This window comes from Spodoptera frugiperda, chromosome 22 (genome assembly GCF_023101765.2).
Source record: "Spodoptera frugiperda isolate SF20-4 chromosome 22, AGI-APGP_CSIRO_Sfru_2.0, whole genome shotgun sequence".
Classification (NCBI taxonomy): domain Eukaryota; kingdom Metazoa; phylum Arthropoda; class Insecta; order Lepidoptera; family Noctuidae; genus Spodoptera; species Spodoptera frugiperda.
In genome coordinates, this window is record NC_064233.1 from 2,816,086 (window position 1) to 2,836,408 (window position 20,323).

Here is a 20,323-nt window from a genome sequence, read left to right on the forward strand (position 1 = left end):
TGTTTATTTAATGCCAAACAGCTACAGTTTTGATACCAAAGAAAGTTAATATATGTATTAAATTGGCTAATAGTTTCAATCACGATTAATTAAAAATAAATTGCTTAGAATTGGGTTTAAATCTGCAGTAACGAATGTGTTACAGATATTATAGCGATTTTGTTCAATTTTCTTTTGAAAAAAGTATCTTTCATATCGATAAACACAATAAATAATACATTGGTACGTATAAATTATTCATATTTTATGTGATGAATATTATTAAATACCTACGGATGAGAGTACCTACTGGAAATAAATATGGCAATGCAATTTGTTCTAGTAGAATAGTCATTATTTCTGCAGCATAAAATAATATAGAGCCTATTAATTAATTTAAGTTTACATTAATCAATCCATATAAAATTTTCCCATACTTCCTAACAAAACATTTTTCGCGGAATTTCGTTACCGGACGCCATCTAGTATCGAGTAGCGGAACCAAAATCTATTTATAAAACATAACCTTGTCTATGGCACTTGGCACAAGTACCCGAGTGAAGTTCAGTTTTGACAGTTGTAATGTAACAGTGGTCATCCTAGTTTTTTATACCTCCTTGCATTTTGATACCAAAATATTAGATATTCGTAAAGTGGTATTACGTGAACAAGATGAAAATGAGAGCCCACGCACATCGGGAAAGGTGGAATGCGACCCGCTAGCGACGGTGAGTACGACACAAGCTCCTCGCTACACTACTAGTGCCTGTATTTTTAACTGATTAAAAAAAACCGTAGTCAATTGGCTGTTAACCTTTTAACTAAAAGCGGGAGACGCGTAATTCGACGCTATGCCGTGTATAATTTTATTACTATTCGCTCGACGGCGCATACATTAGCGGGAGGACGGTCGCCCACATTCATTTTCGCGTATAGTATTAAACGCCTAACTATACTGTAATCGTTACTTATCAAACGTAATTGTTTCTTTATCTATATTAGTACAAATTTCATATTTAAACCCTTGATTGGGTGTAAACTGCTTGATAATACATATTAACTGTATGCAAAGTTTTATTATCATTCAAATAGTAATCAGTGATTGTGGCTTCGGATTTATTTGTGAAAAAAAAATATTTGGCTGTACGCGAAATTCCTTTGCACATCTATGGTGCAAGAAATACTATGCAGGGCTCTTTATCAGGTGAGTCTTGTGTTTTATTTTGTTAAATATTTTTTTGAATAAAACTGATCAACAATAAATGCTAAATAAATATTATTATACTGATCATGTTATCAATATTCTTATAAGATTATGTTAAATCAGACTAAGTTTTATCTGTTATTATAAATAAAACAATACAGTAGACTAGAAGGCTCCATAAATGTCTCAAAGTTGTCCTTGTAAACAACTTGATATTTTTTATCTGCAAAACAAAATGGGGCCTAACTATTTATTTCTTTTGTTATAGAAAATTGATTGTTTTTATCTTAACTATTGTAGTTTAAAATTGAGGTGTAAATCATTAGCCTGCTTTAGTTACTAAACCAATTAATAATAATAATTATAACCATTTCAGCCTAAAAGATAACAAGAATACTTAATGTAATTTTAATGTTTTGTGTTTGCAAATTTTTAAACATTTATTTTTATTTATTATACTTGTTTAAGCCACTTTATTTTTTATACACATTTATAAATATATAATAGGACATTCCAAATGGTGTTTTAAGAAGTGATAAGCTAATTAAAATTGGTAAAAAGCTAGAATTTAATGTAAAACCTATGACTTTGTTCATTATGCAGTCTAATCTATGCTGTTGTTCTTAAAAAGCTAGGTATTATCCATAAACAGTCCTAATCTTATCATGGACACAAATTTTTATTGATTCTAGATTCTAGTGCACTGTTCGATGTATCTTTCAATTTTTAATTCGAATGATAATTTACTCGAAATATTTCTTGTATATTTGAGAATTTATTAATAACATAAATATTAAATTAATATAAATTTATTTACTATTTATTTTTTAAATATTATAAAGGTTGTTTTTTTAAAGACATTTTTTTTAGACCTACAACCAAAGACAATACTTCTTACTTTTTTGAAGTTGGTGAAAACGGCTTTTGTAGTAAGACAGTGTTTACAGAATTATTCTTGTTAAAAAGCTTACTTAGTGAATAATAACTCATTGATTTGTCAATCTATCATTGATAACAGCTTTTATCTTATATTAAAACAGTTAATTTTTAATCTAACCATGTAACAAAGATTGGAAATATTTTAAATAAAACATTTATCTTTTGAGATAGTTATCACATGTGTTATCTTTAGTTAAACTGTTTTTAAATGTAATAATCTATTGATTGTACATAGTTTATGTAATTTTTATAATCTGTTAAGGTTCCATATCTCTTACATTGGCTACTGATCGTTTGGTGCGCACGTACGACATATTTGTGACGAATTTTTTTTATGTAAATGCGTCAATTAAGATATAAGAAGTATGCATAAAATACGTTTAATCCCGGATGATATTAACATAGCTTTGAACAGCGGTTTTATCCGCATAGAATTGAGCTATTGAGGGTTTTTGATATTTATCAGTAGTAGCACAGAGACTGGAATTGTGCCCAGTAGGTATATGGCGATAGGCTCCCATGGGATTTATAACACAAATGATGAAAAATGGGTGTACATTGCACAGCGGCAGTACGCGCCGTAATGTACATCTCTGCTTAAACTTTCGGGGATAAAAGGCGAGACGATTAAGTGAATTGAGCTGACTGGCTACTGTGCAATGGGTCGCAGATCTGATCCCTTAGTATGAGTTTGCTTTACGTTGACGAACGAACTACGAAACGAACCGAGAGTGCAGTCGGCGCTCTGATTGGCCGGGGCGAATGAACCAACCAATCAGAGCGCCGAACGCGATCTCGTTTCGTTTTCGTTTAACGTAAAGTAAACTCGTACTAAGAGAACTGTGATCCATGAATTGTTCTTCCGGGTTTGGGCGTAAAAAGTATGTATTTATAAACGCACACACGACACAAAGAAATCCTAGTGTGAGACAACATTAAAAAAAAGATATCTCCCTGTACCTCGGACACCTAAATGTTGTGTTTATCAAACGTGATAATGTAATTAAATCACGACGATCGATCTAATTCTATCAGATAGTCCACTGTCCAGGCGACACGCGTACTTAGGTATCGTCATGAGCCAATGTTCACATGTAAACAGCAGCTCATGTAGTGCAGAGATTGTCCAGTCAACAAGCATGTAGCGTAGACTGTCCCGGCGACACACGTACTTAGGTATCGCCACGAGCTAATGTTCACATGTAAACAGCAGCTCATGTAGTGCAGAGAGTGTCCAGTCAACAAGCATGTAGCGTAGACTGTCCAGGCGACACACGTACTTAGGTATCGTCATGAGCTAATGTTCACATGTAAACAGCAGCTCATGTAGTGCAGAGATTGTCCAGTCAACATGGATGTAGCGTAGACTGTCCAGGCGACACACGTACTTAGGTATCGTCATGAGCTAATGTTCACATGTAAACAGCAGCTCATGTAGTGCAGAGAATGACCAGTCAACAAGCATGTAGCGTAGACTGTCCAGGCGACACACGTACTTAGGTATCGTCATGAGCTAATGTTCACATGTAAACAGCAGCTCATGTAGTGCAGAGATTGTCCAGTCAACAAGCATGTAGCGTAGACTGTCCAGGCGACACACGTACTTAGGTATCGTCATGAGCTAATGTTCACATGTAAACAGCAGCTCATGTAGTGTAGATGTCCAGTCAACAAGGATGTAGCGTAGACTGTCCAGGCGACACACGTACTTAGGTATCGCCATGAGCTAATGTTCACATGTAAACAGCAGCTCATGTAGTGTAGATGTCCAGTCAACAAGGATGTAGCGTAGACTGTCCAGGCGACACACGTACTTAGGTATCGTCATGAGCTAATGCTCACATGTAAACAGCAGCTCGTGTAGTGCAGATATTGTCCAGTCAACAAGGATGTAGCGTAGACTGTCCAGGCGACACGTACTTAGGTATCGTCAGAGTATTTTATGGAAGACCCTCTAATGAGGAGCCTCATAGTCCAGAAGCTAATTCTTTCTCTCTTCACTCAATGACTAGAAAGAATATACGTAATTACGTGTCGTCATGAGCTAATAAGCATAAGCAAAAAACCTGAAGCAGTTATAAAATACTGGATTTACGATTCTTTAAAAAAATCGTGATCACAAAACTTCAATTTCTGGTTTTTCAAATATCAAAATGTCAGCCAATAGTTCCGCCCCGTCGTAGACTCCGCCTCGAATGCAGTTCTACACGTGATGTCCACGTGAGAATGCAATTTGGGGAATATTCCCATTTGAGCCCCCTATTTTTGGGTTCCAATACGTTTCTTTCTTTATAAAACGTTGCCCCACACTAGGATTTTCTCCTGGGTCGTGGGTGCGTTTACAAACATACAAGTTCACATACACTTGACACCCAGACCCGAAACAACAATTTGTGGATCACACAAAGAGTAAAGTTGCTCCGTGCGGGAATCGTATCCGCTACACGTCGCACCAACCGTGCAGTCCTCATAATTTCATAACCCAGTCCTTAGCAATTGTTTTCTATTAAAAATCGTCACTAAGGAAAAGTTCAAAGTAATCATTAAATGTCTCTGAGTGCGACATTATAGGATGTTTAGTGCCGGAATACTCCTCCTTAATGTCGGAAATCAATTGGCATAACATGTGGTAGGATTATTGATTACCGGCCGAAACGAATTATCGATTCAATCCTGAATCTTCAGATAAGATCAATGACTATACTTAAATTAAATCGATCCTCGATTATGCAATAAGGCGTTTATTAATATCACCCATTTGAGACTATAAAGTTTCAAAGAAAGAAAGGATCATCTGATGGTAAGCAATCGCCGCCGCCCATGGACACCCGAAACACCAGAGGCGTTAAAAGTTCGTTGCCGGCCTTTTGGGGTTAGGAATTTAAGGGTTGTTGGGAAATCGGGGATTGGGAACACACAACGCAAGCGTTGTTTCACGTCAGTTTTCAGTTAGGCCGTGGTATCACTCCGGTCGAGCCGGCCCATTCGTGCCGAAGCATGGCTCTCCCAAACTTAAATTATACAGTCGACTTAAGCATATTAAAATATCTAAGTACTTAATAACTAGGTATTACTGGCATTTTTGACTGTAAACTATTTTATCACAATATTAAGTTGCAATCATTTGATAACGCATTGTTAAGGTGACGTCGGCATATTTCAATATATTGAGTAATCTAGCAATACTATATCAATATAATATTTAAATGTAATTTAAAAATCTTCCGTTAATCGTCGCTGAAGTCAAAGTCAAAGTCAAAATTTATTTATTTCAAATAACTAGATCCGGAAGGCACTTTTGAACGTCAAAGCAAATATAATAATATTAATAACGTCTGTCTGTCGGTCAGTCCTCTAGTGAAGCTATTTGCTCGTTCCAAAGTGTAGATTCATATGGAGAAGAACGAGCAAGAAACTCCATAGATTACTCTTTTTCAATCAGATTCACAATACAATTCTTGGTTACATTGTTTCGATTGCTTCAACTATGTGAGAACAATGTAAAACTAATTGGTGCTAGGAATTTAAGGGTTTTTGGGGAATCAGGGATTAGGAAAATTAGGGAGCGAGGTAATTGGGCCTACGGTAACCTCACTTACACAACGAAACACAACAACCGTTGCTTCACGTCGGTTATCTGTGAGGCCGTGGTATCACTCCGGTCGAGCCGGCCCATTCGTGCCGAAGCATGGCTCACGTCTAGTAGCAAAACAGTTTCGCAGCCCGCACATGATCCCGCGACCCCTACATTAGCAGTTAGCGTTGTAACTCAGCAGCTATTGAGGTTGACTGCCGCGCTAATTGAACCAGATTGTCGGAGCTTCGCACCACATCATGACGTAATGTTATACTGTGACTGTCTCTTTGGTCGAGTGGTCGCAAGTGCGACTGCCTGTCAAAACGTTTCGGGCTTGATTCCCGGCTCAGGCAGCTTTTTTCGGTTTTTTCGAAAATTTCTCAATGGTAGCACGGAGTATGGAATTGTGCCCAGTATATGGCAATAGGCTCACCCCCTATTACTTGGGACTTATAACACAATCCATGACACGCATAACGCATCCACAGCAACATAAGATAGCACATCTCTGGTAGATCAACTACCAGACTATAATCTACTTCAGCCGTTTTGACGTTATTGAGTAACAAATATACACACAGACTCACAGACTCGCAGACTAAAAATAAATGTTATTAAAATTAAGTTATATTCAAGTTTTTATCATTCCATCGCAAATAACTACTCATATAAATAGATTTTGTAGGCATTTATTTAGATTAATGTTTTTTTCTAGTTCTATTTTAATATACATTTAGCATTTTGAAACTGGCCTACGTTCTGTCGTTTAGATAACATAATTATTATAGGATTTATCTTAAGTCTGTTATGTCGTATTTTTTTAATTTGTTAATTATTATATTTTTAAGTGTTTATATTTCGGTTTTTTTTAAACGTTGCCCCACATATAAGATTTTTTCCTATGTCGTCGGTGCGTTTACAAACATACAAGTTCATATGCACATGACGTCCAGACCCGTAACAATAAATAATTTGTGGATCACACAAAGAGTTACTACGTGCGTTGCGCGACAATCAATTGCCCAGCCAACGCACCAACCGTGCAGTCATTGTGTTTGAACAAGTCTCTTGTGATCTAGTTATGAGAAATTATTATTGAATCAATACTTTGTAGATACAGGTTGTCCCTTTTTTACCTGGGGTCGAAAATGACCGCTTATAAAAGTCAATTGATCACACAATTGCAATAATATTGAAAAAACCACAACCACCAGCAATACCAAAGGCAACGTCACGCCTTTTGTCCCGGAAGGGGTAGGCAGAGGTGCACGTTACGGCATGTAATGCGGCTATACAATGTATCCAATGTACCCACTTTTCACCATTTGTGCTATACCGATACGTCCCATGTAAAAGTGGGTGAGCCTATTTATTGCCATATACTAGGCACAATTTCAGACTCAGTGCTACTACTGAGAAATTTTCGGAATACCGAAAATAGCCCAGTAATACTTTACCAGACCCGGGAATCGAACCCGAGAATCCTTATCCGGCAGTCGCACTTGACCAACGAGGCAGTCAATTATTTTAAAATATGTTTTACATACAACATCATCATCCCAAATCCAAGAAAATATTGGTCGCCAGAATTCGCAGCCCTGGGTGCGCCTTGGGTGAGGCGAGAGGGAGTGTCAGACTCTTACTGACTAAAAACCACCCCGATCCTACTGCTGCTTTTCGAGCCGGAGCCCCGGTAAACCCACTAGGTAGTCCGCAGCTCCGGATCAGGCATCTGCCCTACTGGGCCCCATCTGTGGTGGTCTGATGGCTTCTTGAGGCGCGCGCGGAATGCGACGCGCCGTACGCACGGGTCTGGATCTGGTCGGGCGGCGAGCTACCCTTGCTCGCCGTCCGCAGACCCGCACTTACGGTGGCCGGAGATCGTCGCGCGAACCTTGACTGACCCTAGGGTCATTCAATTAGAAATAACTAGACAACACTAGGAAGTATTTTATTCGAACACTAGATAAAGTATTTCGGACGTCATCAGTTTTCAATGATTTATTATATTCTTATATATATACTATATGCACACTTCCTATTAAGTCGTTTAATTAATATATGCATCAAATTTTGATTTCCCAGCGTTTTTTTTTTTTATATGATTTTTATCCACAAATATCTATTTCAACTGTGAATCTGTTTGAGGTTATTATGGATTAAGCGTTATTATCTGGGCAAGTGTCTTTAAGATTCGTATACTAATGGTTCAGTATATTTTTATAATATAAAGTTTTATTTTTAAATAAATCATGACGACTAATATTCCTTGGCCCTGGGACGCGCCGGACTTCAATGTTCCGGTGTTTGCATGGTTGTATCTACTGTAGATCCTGGTGCACAGGAGTTTCAGCGGTACTAAGGGTCGTTGCTTGTCTTGGCTTGTCCCAAAAAATCCTTTCAACAAAATATAACATCGCTTACTACCTCGATTTCCTTTTTTTTTCGATTTTTCTTAACTATCCGTGGTTCTTAAGTGAGAATAAGCCTATTCTCATAATATACTAATACCATTCCAGAATCTGTCTTTATCTATAATTTAACCACAGCCTATATCACTAACTCACAATTATATCTCTAGCCATCAAATATATCCGGAGCTGCGAACTACCTATCGGGTGTTTACCAGGGCTCTGCCTCGAAGGGCAAAAGTAGGAACGGGGTGGTTTTTAGTCAGTAAGAGTCTGACACTCCTTCTCGCCTCGCCCAAGGCGGGAGAGATCAGTGGATGATTTCCCCCTTAAATAAAAAAAATAATAATCATAAAATGACCTCATTTCTCCAAGCAAATATAAATGGATACCCCACCAAAAATTCTTAAGACAAAAACAAAAATGTAAAAGGCTACAGTTTTACCAAACAGCCCGCGGATCGCTGAAAAGCATTTAAAAGTTAAAATAACTGTCGACACGTGTATTGTTTTACCTTGAATGTCAAGGAGGCGAGATCTTAATAATTTTTAAACCTTATTAAATATTTAACACTAGATTATATCGTTTTGTTCCTCGTGTATATAATATTTGAATATAATTAATTATTTGCACTTTGTGACTAATTGAGGGACGGTACAGTGCAGCGGGTGCAGCAGCATTGCACTTTATCTATCGCGTTGCAGTTCTGTTCGCGCGTTGAGCTTTTAACTAACCAGAGTTTTTTTGACTGGAGTAAGTTATTTCTTTCTTTATTGACGTTTCTTTTTTGATCTTTAAAAGTGCGACACGAAAGGGTAAGCAACGATGTGATAATACTTTTTACTACTTTATGGATAGTCTTTAACAATAATATATCGTCAGCGGTATTTCCGAACCGATACGACCTTCAAGAAAAGAACATACTCCTTTTTAAAAGGCCGGCAAAGCACCTGTGACTCTTCTGGTGTTGCGGGTGTCCATGGGCAGCACTGATCGCTTACTATCAGGTGACTCGTTTGCTCGTTTGCCAACTATTCCATTAAAACAATATATATGTATAATACGGTATAATCCAATAAGTAGTACTCAGAAAGTATTTTTCAACACTGTTCCCAAATTAGGGACTGTTACTAAAAATTTCTATATAGATAGATTAATCTTTATTGTACACCATTAATAATAAAATAATACAAAAACAGAAACTATAAATAATTAAATAAATGGGCACAAAGACGGTCTTATCACTGATAGTGGAACACTTTGCCAGAGTCTGTTTCCTGATGGGTATAACCTGGGTGTCTTCAAGGCCCGAGTGAATACGTTGCTTATGGGCAGACGTACTCTATCGTAGACCGCATCGTCGCTTATCAGGCGAGATAGCGGCCAAACAACGACCCATTAAATGCAAGTAATTTCTTCCAAACAATCTTTGGGTTGGCCATTGCAAAGAAATATTTAGAGCATATAGGAAATACCATGACCTACCTACTTGGCCTGATCCGGATTGAATTGATTCGCACTTACAACTTACGGCCACTCGACCAAGGCCATGTCTTGCATATTTTAAAATTATATTCCGGCTGGAATCTATCGATCGACATCGACCAATCCATTCCACCATCGATCGATGGTATCTATCGGCTATCGATCGATTGGTGTGGTAGAAACTATCGATCGACGTCGACTAATCCATTCTACCATCGGTCGATGGTATCAATCGACCATCGCTCGGTTGGTGTGGTAAACACCTATAGGATGATTTCCCCACCTCAAAAACAAAAATTAGTTTATAATGCTATCCTACGTAAATTTTTTCGCTCTTTCGAATGCGCTTACTCTCATGGCTCTACGGCCTCTACGATGACATTTTTGGCGTTTATAACCTAGCAAAAAAAAACCTAGTATTCTTCCTGAACATTTCATTGTTGTCGCTTATACCCTATTTCCTTTTAACCGTCAACATGTAGTCTTCGATAGGATCTGAGAAGGATAGTGACGTTTTGTCATTCATGTAATAATCGAGCCTCTTTTGCTTAACTTGACACAGTTAGGTAGAAACAAAGTAATTAATATATTGCCTAACCTTGGGCTCAAAACCTCGAACCTGCAATAGGTTAACCAGCAGTATATTAGCTTAATACGCCAATAAGCCATTAAGCAGTGTGGACGGAATCCAAAATCTATTTCCTTAATTTTAAGGACATTTGCAATTTACATAATATGAAATCTCTTTAGTTAAGGAGATCGTGAACTAGATTACTATAGGAAGTTTTGATAACCGGATCGCAAGTTTAAGTGTGGGAGAACTATGGGCCGGTTCGACCGGAGTGATACCACGGCCTCACAGAAAACCAACGTGAAACAACGCTTGCGTTGTGTGAGTGAGGATACTGGAGGCCCAATTACCCTCGTTCTCAATCCCCGATTCCCTAACAAGCCTTAAATTCCTAACCCTCAAAAGGCCGGCAAAGTTTGTAACGCTTCTGGTGTTTCGTGTGTCCATGAGCGGCGGAAATTGCTTACCATCAGGTTCGTTTACCATAAAAAAAAAGAATTATCGTATAGCTTTCAAATGTGCCCGGTATCCCATATAACCCCATTTGTTACATATTGTTTATATAACATTAAATTGCCACGTCTGTCCACTCCTTCGGGAAATACGAAAATGACAATAAAATATCAAAATTATCCAAACGACCCCCAAACCCAAATCACCCCCTTAAAAAATCAAACACGCTGTATATAACACGTGTAAAACAGTTAGGACAAGGTAACAGCGCCGAAATGTTTCTATTTAAACGTCGCTAACCATTTAAATGAACGAGCTATGCGATATTATGTAATTAGACACGCAAATTCTATGTAAATTTTATTTATGTTATTCGGTAAACTGATTATTTATTTATTTATTTGCATTGAGTTGCACGTGGCGTCGCCTGCCGGCCGGAGGTTAAACGAATGGATCTCTCGAGGATATTTCTTTGATAACCTTGTTTAGTTAAGTTAGTTAATTCCGTAGTTTAATATTCGCCGGTTCTTTTTTACTGGCTTTCGTAACAGTAAAGAAGTGTCCGGTTTTTTTGTTTTTGTTTTGTTTTGTCCGGGTTTTTAACTGACTTCCCTGAAAAGATGGGTTCTGAAGTGTTCTCGATTCAGCCGGTATGTTTTTTTTTTCTTATATGTCATACACCGATTACGGCGATGTTTATTCGCTTAAAATTTGGTCCCATAAAAATTTGTCTCAGATTGTCTTGTTGGTCGAGTGGTCGCAAGTGCGACTGCCGGACAAAGGGGTCTTGGGTTCGATTCCCGGGTCGGGCAAAGGATTACTGGGCTTTTTCGGCTTTTCGAAAATTTCTCACTAGTAGCACGGAATCTGGAATTGTGCCCAGTATATATAATGTAATTTTTATTTTATTATAAGTACTTGAACGATGTAATTATCACGATAGTTCGTAGATTTGTCTATTACTCGGTTTGTTACGATGTTTTGGCATTGTGATTGGTGTCCACTGTGTAACAACAATAATATTATAATTAATTTCACTCATAACATAACTGGTGGGAAGTGGGTTACATTGAATAATATTATGTGTATTTGGCAAATTAATTTTGTGTTTATATGATTTTAATTCAAAAGCTTTATGTGATATGACCGTTTAATTGGGAAGAGGTTAATTTATGATCCATTGAGGGCTTATTACGAGTCTGTTTAACGTTTAACCAGATCGAAACCTTACCAAGGCACGAGGAGTCATTGGATAATTTTCCGTGGTAAAAAAAATAAGCTAAAACTCTTTTTTTTTTGAGGAGGAATATCTTCCAATGGCTTCTCTCCTTGGGCGAGGTTAAATATCGAGAGGGAGTGTCAGACTCTTACTGACTAAAAACCACCCCGTTCCTTCTCCTGCTTTTCGAGCCGGAGCCCCGGTAAACCCGCTAGGTAGTCCGCAGCTCCGGATAACCTAAGACTGGTAACGCATTTGTAACTCCTCTGATGTAGCGGGTGTCCATGGCCGATTGCTTGCCGGTGATACGCCAGCTTGTTTACCAATCTATCCCAAAACAAAATACGTACACATCTGCCGACTCCTTCACGTAATAAAAAGGCGTAATATACCAACGGAGCTAGTTTGAACATTAACAATTATCATGGAATGCGCAGATCGCATATTTTCAATGCCAATTGTACTCAATTTCATAGCTTCAGTTGTCGCGGCTCGCGTGTCGCCGACTCGAGTTACGTTATACTCGTTTCAAACTATTGTTTATATTTATATGCAAGCTCTTATGTATTTACTAACGACCCGTCCTAGCTCCGCATGGGTGCAATGGTAACATGTTATGCATGTATTATACATATATAACACTTCCTCTTGAATCACTATATCTATTAAAAAATCTGTTGTGTTGTTTTAAAAAAGCATACAAAGGGACATAGGGACAGAGAAACAAAGCATACAACATGATAGGTTTTTAACATATTTTAACATTGTACGGTGTAGCCTTATTTGGAAGCTGCCACGGCTTGCTTTAAACAAAAAGCAGTACCTATATTAGAATAAGGGGTTTAGTTATCTAAAAAAAAAAGAAAAAAAAAGTAATTTAGTTTTTTATGTTTTGTTTGGGACAGACTGCTTTTGTGAAAAAACGTCCCCACACTAGGATTTTCTCCTGTGTCGTGGGTGCGTTTACAAACATACAAGTTCACACACACATGACACCCAAACTCAAAGAGTTGTTCCGTGCGGGAATCGAAACCGCTGCACGTTACGCGGCCGGTTGCCCAGCCACTGCATCTTTCGTGCACACTAAAGCTTCAGTGTTTCTCCTCTCATAACTTATACCAAATCAGATTAACCTCGGATTACAATCTAAGTCTTGTAATTAACTTAAAACAAGATTCTAGTCTTATACATTCGACAAATCGTTTGATTGAAATAAATACAAAAAGTTCTCTGTCATACATGTACAGGTTGTTGTCTTTTAAATATCTTTTTCACGCGTTATATGAGTTAAAAACTTTCTTCAAAAACTTCAACTTTCTGCCTCGCGCAACAAAACTGTGGAATGAGCTGTCTTCGGCGGTATTTCCGAACCGATACGACCTTCAAACCTTCAAGAAAAGAGCATACTCCTTTTTAAAAGGCCAGCAACGCACCTGTGACTCCTCTGGTGTTGCGGATGTCCATGGGCGACGCTGATCGCTTACCATCAGTTGACAGGTATACTCGTTTGCCACTTATGCCATAAAAAAATAGGTAAAATCGTCTCGTTTACCAACAACCGAGTGCAATGACGATAGTTAAGTATCGATTTTCGTCTATATAACTACATAGTATGTATAAAACAAAGTCGCTTTCTCTGTCCCTATGTCCCTTTGTAAGCTTAAATCTTTAAAACTACGTAACGGATTTTGATGTGGTTTTTTTAATAGATAGAGTGATTCAAGAGGTAGGTTTATATGTATAATACATGCATAATATATCACCATTGCATCCAAGCGAAGCTGGGGCGGTCGCTAGTTAAAAATAAACGATAACTAATAAATTTTATTTTATGATAACTATCGTAAGACATATTAAATTAACTAAAAATCACGGTTTACTCACTCACGGCGACGTCTCGCAGCCTACTGCCTACAGTAAAACCGCGTCTGCGCACGCTACTCATGATAAAGAGTCCCTCTGTGACTCGAAACTAGTAGAGCTATTCTCCATTACACGTGAGTAAACCGTGAGTTTTAGTTAATTAACTTTACTTCAAAAAAAGCTAGCAAACTTCTCCAAGGTCTTTTAAATTCTATTTTAATTATCCTATAACCAGAAGTATTTATATAAATCAAATTAACCGAAAATAGAATCAGTTTTTAACAGTTTATCTTAAAAATAGTTATCTGTCTATATTTAAAGTTAAACACGCAAGTTTTTACAAAAGGTCATGAGAATCCATATAAAATGTGAATTTTAAATCTTGAATAACAATGAAAACATAAAAAAAAAGATAACCGGACTACCAAATTTAACCTTTAGAAACTAACGGTACTAAGGACGTGGTGTAAAATTTTGTTTATTACTTTATGTCAATGCGAAAAATTTGATTTATGTCGTTTACTCCTAAATTGCTGTACGAATTTGGATGAAATTTTGGCACAGACAGTTCAGTATACCGGCCGGACCGGAGTGATACCACGGCTTTACAGAAAACCGACGTGAAATAACGCTTGCGTTGCGTGAGTGAGGTTACCGGAGGCCCAATTACCCACTTTCCCAATCTGAAACCCTAAACTCCTAACCCCCAAAAGACATCGCATTTGTAACGCCACTGGTGTTTCGGGTGTCCGTGATGGTCATGATGTATATGATGTTGGTCATACATTTGTCTTATAACTATCGTGAGATATACTTAATTTCTTCAAATTGACGACAAACTACTAAACTAGACATTTCATGATTACTTAAACTATTACTTAGCAACGATTTTGTTCTGAAAACAATTGCTTAGGTCTAGGTTAAGTAATCAATAAATAACTGAGTAAGGTACGACGGTTAATCACTTGAACTAATTGAGAAAAGCTCTACTAGTTTCAAGTCTTAACGGGACTCTAATTCACGAGAAATGTGCGTAGACGCGACGATGTGCTCAACAGAGGTTACATATTTATGTCTACTGCGGGGGAAAGTATATAAAAATGAAAACCCTAGGAATACAAATTTCCGGAGCTGCGGACTACCTAGAGAAAAGTAGGAACGGGGTGATTTTTAGTCAGTAAGTGGTTGACACTCCCTCCCGCCTTGCCCAAGAGTGATTGGACGATTTTCCACCCTCAAAAAAAAAAAAAGAAAGGAGTACAAATTTCCACGCAAACACAGACATCAGCTAACCAATATTAAAATTCATATTTATTTAAATCATTTCACAAAATCAATAATTCATAAATTGAATTGCTAAACTGAACAAGAAAAAAAAAGATTTGATAAATTTCTCAACAGCCTGTATCTAACACGTGGATCGGTTGAACTTGATATTAAAAAAATCTAGAACTCTGTTATTCATTTAACCTTAGAGTTTTATGATGTTAGTCAAATTATTTGCATTGTGGGCAAGTTAGATATGTATTATACAATATACATAAATTATATACTGTTGCATGCAATATAAGTGTGGGAGAACTGTGTTTCGGCATGGGCCGGATCGACCGGAGTTATACCACGGTATTACAGAAAACCGACGTGAAATAACGCTTGCGTTGTATGAGTGAGGTTACCGGAGGCCCAATCACACCCCTTTCCAATCTTGTCAATCGCCTATTCCCCAAAAACCCTTAAATTCCTAACCCACAAAAGGCCGGCAACGCACTTGTATCACCTTCGGTGTTTCGGGTATCCATGCTTATACCATAAAAAAATACTAGCTTCTGCCAGCAACTTTGTACGCACAAATATCCACCATTCCAGATAGATATTACATATCCCGTCCGAGGACGAATAAGGGACTAAACGTTTGACAGACACCGAGCAGCAACGCTTACCTTTTTTTGAGGGGGAAACATCATCCTATTAGTTCTCTCGCCTTGGGCGAGGCGAACTGTCAGACTCTTACTGCACTAAATATCCACCCCGTTCCTACCTGCCTCGATACACCCACTTTGCCTAACGTGGGAAAATGGTTTATGGAACAGAGAGTAACCTTACCTAAGAAAACTAGGATACTACCGACCCGACCCTACTTGTCACTTGTACCGCCACAATGGTAAAGGTTGATATGATATTAGGAAGGGAGTAAAATTCCAATTACTATAATTCAAATGACCAATAATCCAAACAAATAAACGGGGCAACCTAAATAAAACCATTTAATATATGAAAGTAAATGCGAAAGTTTGTCAGTTTGTGTGAATGTTTGTAACTCAATTCCTTTACCAGCTTTGCATTTTTGATCCCCATCAATTGGGAAATACGTAATAAGTAAGTAATAAATATAATAATTCGAACAGGTGTGAAAATTAAATGACTTTTATCGATAAAATTAATATTAATTTCTATGAAACTACTGACGTAGTTGTGTTTAGTTTTAATTTAAGGCAATTTACTGGAATTTGCAATTACATAAAGGTCATAGAAGCATGTTTTAAAAAAAAGTAAAGTTGAAATGCCGAGTGAGAGAGAGAGAAAGACTGCCTCGTTGGTCGGGTGAAGTAATGCAATAAATTTTGCAGTGGTAGCACGGAGTCTGGAAATGTGCCCAGTATATGGCAATAGGCTCACCACCTATTACATGGGACTTACAACATAAATTGTGAAAAGTGGTTGTACATTGTACAGTGGCATTACGTGCCATAATGTGCACCTCTGCCTTCCCCTTCGGGGATAAAAGGCGTGATAAAGATGGAGATTTTTGCTCGTTCTTCTATCAAATCTATAGAACAAGAAAGTAGCTTCACAGACGACCATCATTTTTTATACAACCTTCCTTCGGAAACACACTATCTATTTATGGAAACCGTACCAAAATAAATCTAGTAATTTTTAAGAATATTGCGTTTATACAAACGAGACGCGAAAGCTTCTTTTTTTTTCTTTATAAGGATCTTGTGACGTCAATATAGCTTAGTGTTATTTCAAGTTTAGCATACTGATTTATAGGCCAGTATTACAGGTTCCTGATTAAATTATCTATCAGGTTGCTGGCCGGTTTCTCAAAATATCGAAGCTTATTTTTCGTTGTGATAGGTTGGCGGAATTTTCGCTAGATATCAATTATAAGTTTTTAAACTGACATGGTCACTAACACTTTTTTTTAGGGGGTAAAATCATCCAGTGACTTCTCCCGCCTTGGGCGAGGCGAGAGAGAGTGTCAGACTCTTACTGACTAACAACCACCCCGTTCCTACTCCTGCTTTTCGAGCCGGAGCCCCGGTAAACCCGCTAGGTAGTCCGCAGCTCCGGATATAGTCACTAACACTAATATTAGAACTTGAGACGGGATATTTACCATGTTTATTTATGTCTATGAGTTTCCGATATTTTGCTGACACCGCTACCACTGTCACTTGTAACTCGATTCAGTTCATCCGTGATCATGGCGCTTGCAACAGTGCCGAAATATCGGAAACTCATAGACATTAATAAACATGGTAAATATCCCGTCTTAAGTTCTAATATTAGTTATCAATTGCCTGTATAGTAATAGGCAAGCTTATACTTCTTTTCATACGTTACTACAAACTTGGGTTTTTACGCTGTGTCGTTCACATGCATATGACATCCAAACCCGAAACAACATTTTGTGGATCATACAAACAGTTTCTCCGAGCGGGAATCTCCGCTACACGTTGCACGATAGCCAATTTAAAAATTCCCAAAACATAAATCAAATCTTCAAAATTCCCAATCTTTCCAATACCTAATTCCAAAAAGACAACTAACAACTCGTTAAATTCCTAACCCCAAAATACGCCTCTGGTGTTTCAAATGTCCATGGGCGGTAGGGATTGCTTACCATCAGGTGATCCGTCTGCTCGTTTACCGGCTTATACCATGAAAAAATCCTCTCTCAGTGTTACCCATGCATGTGACAACACAAGCTGCAGACAATGGCTGTTTACCGGGACTCCGACTTGAAAAGCAAGAGTAGAAAGGGTATGGTGTTTAGTCAGTAAGAGTCTGATACTCCCTCTCGCCTTACCTATGACGAGAGAAATCATTGAATGATTTTCACCCCTAAAAAATAGTAACACAGCTTTCTACAACTTGCACTTACATCTGTGTAGTCTATCAAATCTTTCACTAAATAACGGAATATTTATGAATAAATATATGGTATTATTATTGAATTTAATATATCACATTATTATTGTAATTCGGTAAACCTCGAGATAGAACCCCACCATGACAGTGAGTGGTAGTCCAAGGATATATCGAACTCTCACTGTTTAGTCGATTTTTTCAAGCTAGTGTTGCGACTAGTGCATCGGTGATAGTATCGAAACGAAATAACCTTTTTAGTGCGTTTAGAAATGGGACTGAGAAGGTTGCAATTGCAAACCTCTTTTGTGATAGCTTTTTTTAACGGATTTTTCTGAATTTTTTTTTTTTTTTTTTTTTGAAGTGAGTGAGTGTTTTATAAAACTTTTTTTAAATGGACATCTGTGTTTTTATTTTAAGAGTAAGAAGAAAACTTTCACTTGAAAATATCGTAATAAAAATTGGTGTAAAAATAATTCGCGAAAACTAATAATGGATTTTTGTAAAACAAAAACTTAATTTGTAACGTATCTTGTTACTAATATTAAATAATAATAAACACCCATAAAGCTAGCAATGCGGTATTTAAAACAAGTGCTATAAAACCACAATCACATTGACGTAAGAAGCTAAATAGTGAGAAATGGAGCTGCGACCGGGGACCTGTTCCTGTATGCATCACAGTGCCGCATCCGTTCATCCTCATACATCCATGCATCATATGCGATATTGTTATTACGTGAGTGAATCTATGTTGGTTTTTTTTTCTTTTTTATTGGCTACTAGTGACTATTAGACCCGCCCCGACTTCACTCGGGTCCGATTTCTCGATGTTCCTGTTGAATGTATCGATTTTTTTCTTACATAGGTAGAGTAAATGATAAATGATATTTATTTTGCAAATAGGTTACAATGTAACTCTTTTACACGTCAATCTCTTAAATAACTAGATGAGGCCGGCATTTCCTATCGGACTACTCTGAGAAGAAATGTCGAAACAAACTTAGAGGTCATAGTCTCTTTTAAAAACCTTGTCCTAAATACAGCAAATAAGGAATAGGGTAGATGAGTATTTTTTATTTTAATGTCCGTCTTGTAGATTGTTTTAAAACATTAGATACGTATTTTTTATTTTCTTTCGGAAACAAATACTTTCGAAGATATATCGGTTTGAAATATCGCGTGACGTCATTTCTAGGTACGTTTTATACGTAGAAATGACGTATTTGCTTCCTAAACTTTGATTCGTTTTATCTAAGTATTGTTATCTTATATACGTGTTTAATATTTTTTCATTACCTAACTGACGGACTAAATAGATTTTTAATTTTCATACCCCGTCATCATCCCTATTATCCAATTTGGTCGAGTAATTCATGAGTTATGCACATACACACATTTTAGTTACAAATTTTTATTTTAAAAGTAGACTAACAACTTTTATACTAATCTTGCTACCCAGACAAATGACATTTAGACGCTTGTCCAATTAGTGAATGGAAAACTAATGTTTAGCGAGAATGGAAAATTAACAAATGAATTCTCTCGCATTCGGTGGAACAGGAGTGTCAGACTCTCACTACATGTCACCTCAGGCTCTTACAAAGAGCCATCAGACTACTACAGATGGGGACAAGTAGGGCTGATGCCGATCCGGAGCTGCGGACTGCCTAGCGGGTTACCGGGGCTCCGGCTCGAAAAGCAGGAGTAGGAACGGGGTGGTTGTTAGTCAGTAAGAGTCTGACACTCCCTCTCGCCTCGCCCGAGGCGGAATTTTACCTAGAATTTTCTTTATATTTTTCTGATAACAGTTGGAACCTTGCCGATCTGGCCCCTATTGGACGTCGACTTCAGGGACACCCTGTATATCTTAAACTATAAAATTGACTGTCCCATTCTGAAAGTAGTCTATTATGTAAGGACAAAAAAACATAAGCCTTCATTTAAAAAAAAGATGAATTATTATTTGCGTAGTAATTGCATTAAACACAGCTTTTTTGAGCGGGGAAAATCATCCAATGACTTCTCTCGCCTTGGGTGAGGCGAGAGGGAATGTCAGACTCTTACTGACTGAAAACCACCCCGTTCCTTCTCCTGCTTTGAGCCGGAGCCCCGGTTACCTGTTACGTAGCTCCGTAACATTAAATACACCTAATTTCACATTCTGCCACTTATGTCTGTGGCTATGGTATAAAAAAAATCAAAAACAAGATCAACGACTTCCTAAACCAAAAAAAAAACAAAAACAAGAAAAATAATAAAAATTGGTTCAACATTATATTTTTTTTTTTTCTCAAAATACGCATAATATGGCCGGTTTATAAATCGGTTTTACTGGTTTTTTACACCGTTAACTAATAATTATTGAGTTAGCAAACTGCTGTTATGTCATTCACGTGAATAGTTTAGAAATTAACGTTTGTGTTTTTTTTTTTTAAAATAACTGAATATTAAATGTATCCGATGC

At 37.5% G+C, this 20,323-nt stretch overlaps 1 protein-coding gene across 4 annotated transcripts in view; it reads left to right on the forward strand.

The window, feature by feature from the left end:
• Positions 1 to 535: 535 nt before the first annotated feature.
• Positions 536 to 20,323, forward strand: part of LOC118279757 (uncharacterized) — a 52,371-nt gene continuing 32,583 nt past the window's right edge. For 2 of the 4 annotated variants that reach the window (XM_050702536.1, XM_050702537.1), the window contains exon 1: positions 536 to 707. Coding sequence is in view for 2 of the 4 variants with exons in the window: in XM_050702535.1 (XP_050558492.1) it covers positions 1,148 to 1,183 (36 nt within the window). In the remaining 2 variants the exon portion in view is untranslated. Of the gene's footprint in view, positions 708 to 858; positions 1,184 to 20,323 lie in introns of those variants that run through there. The other 2 variants (XM_050702535.1, XM_050702534.1) reach the window with 2 other exon arrangements.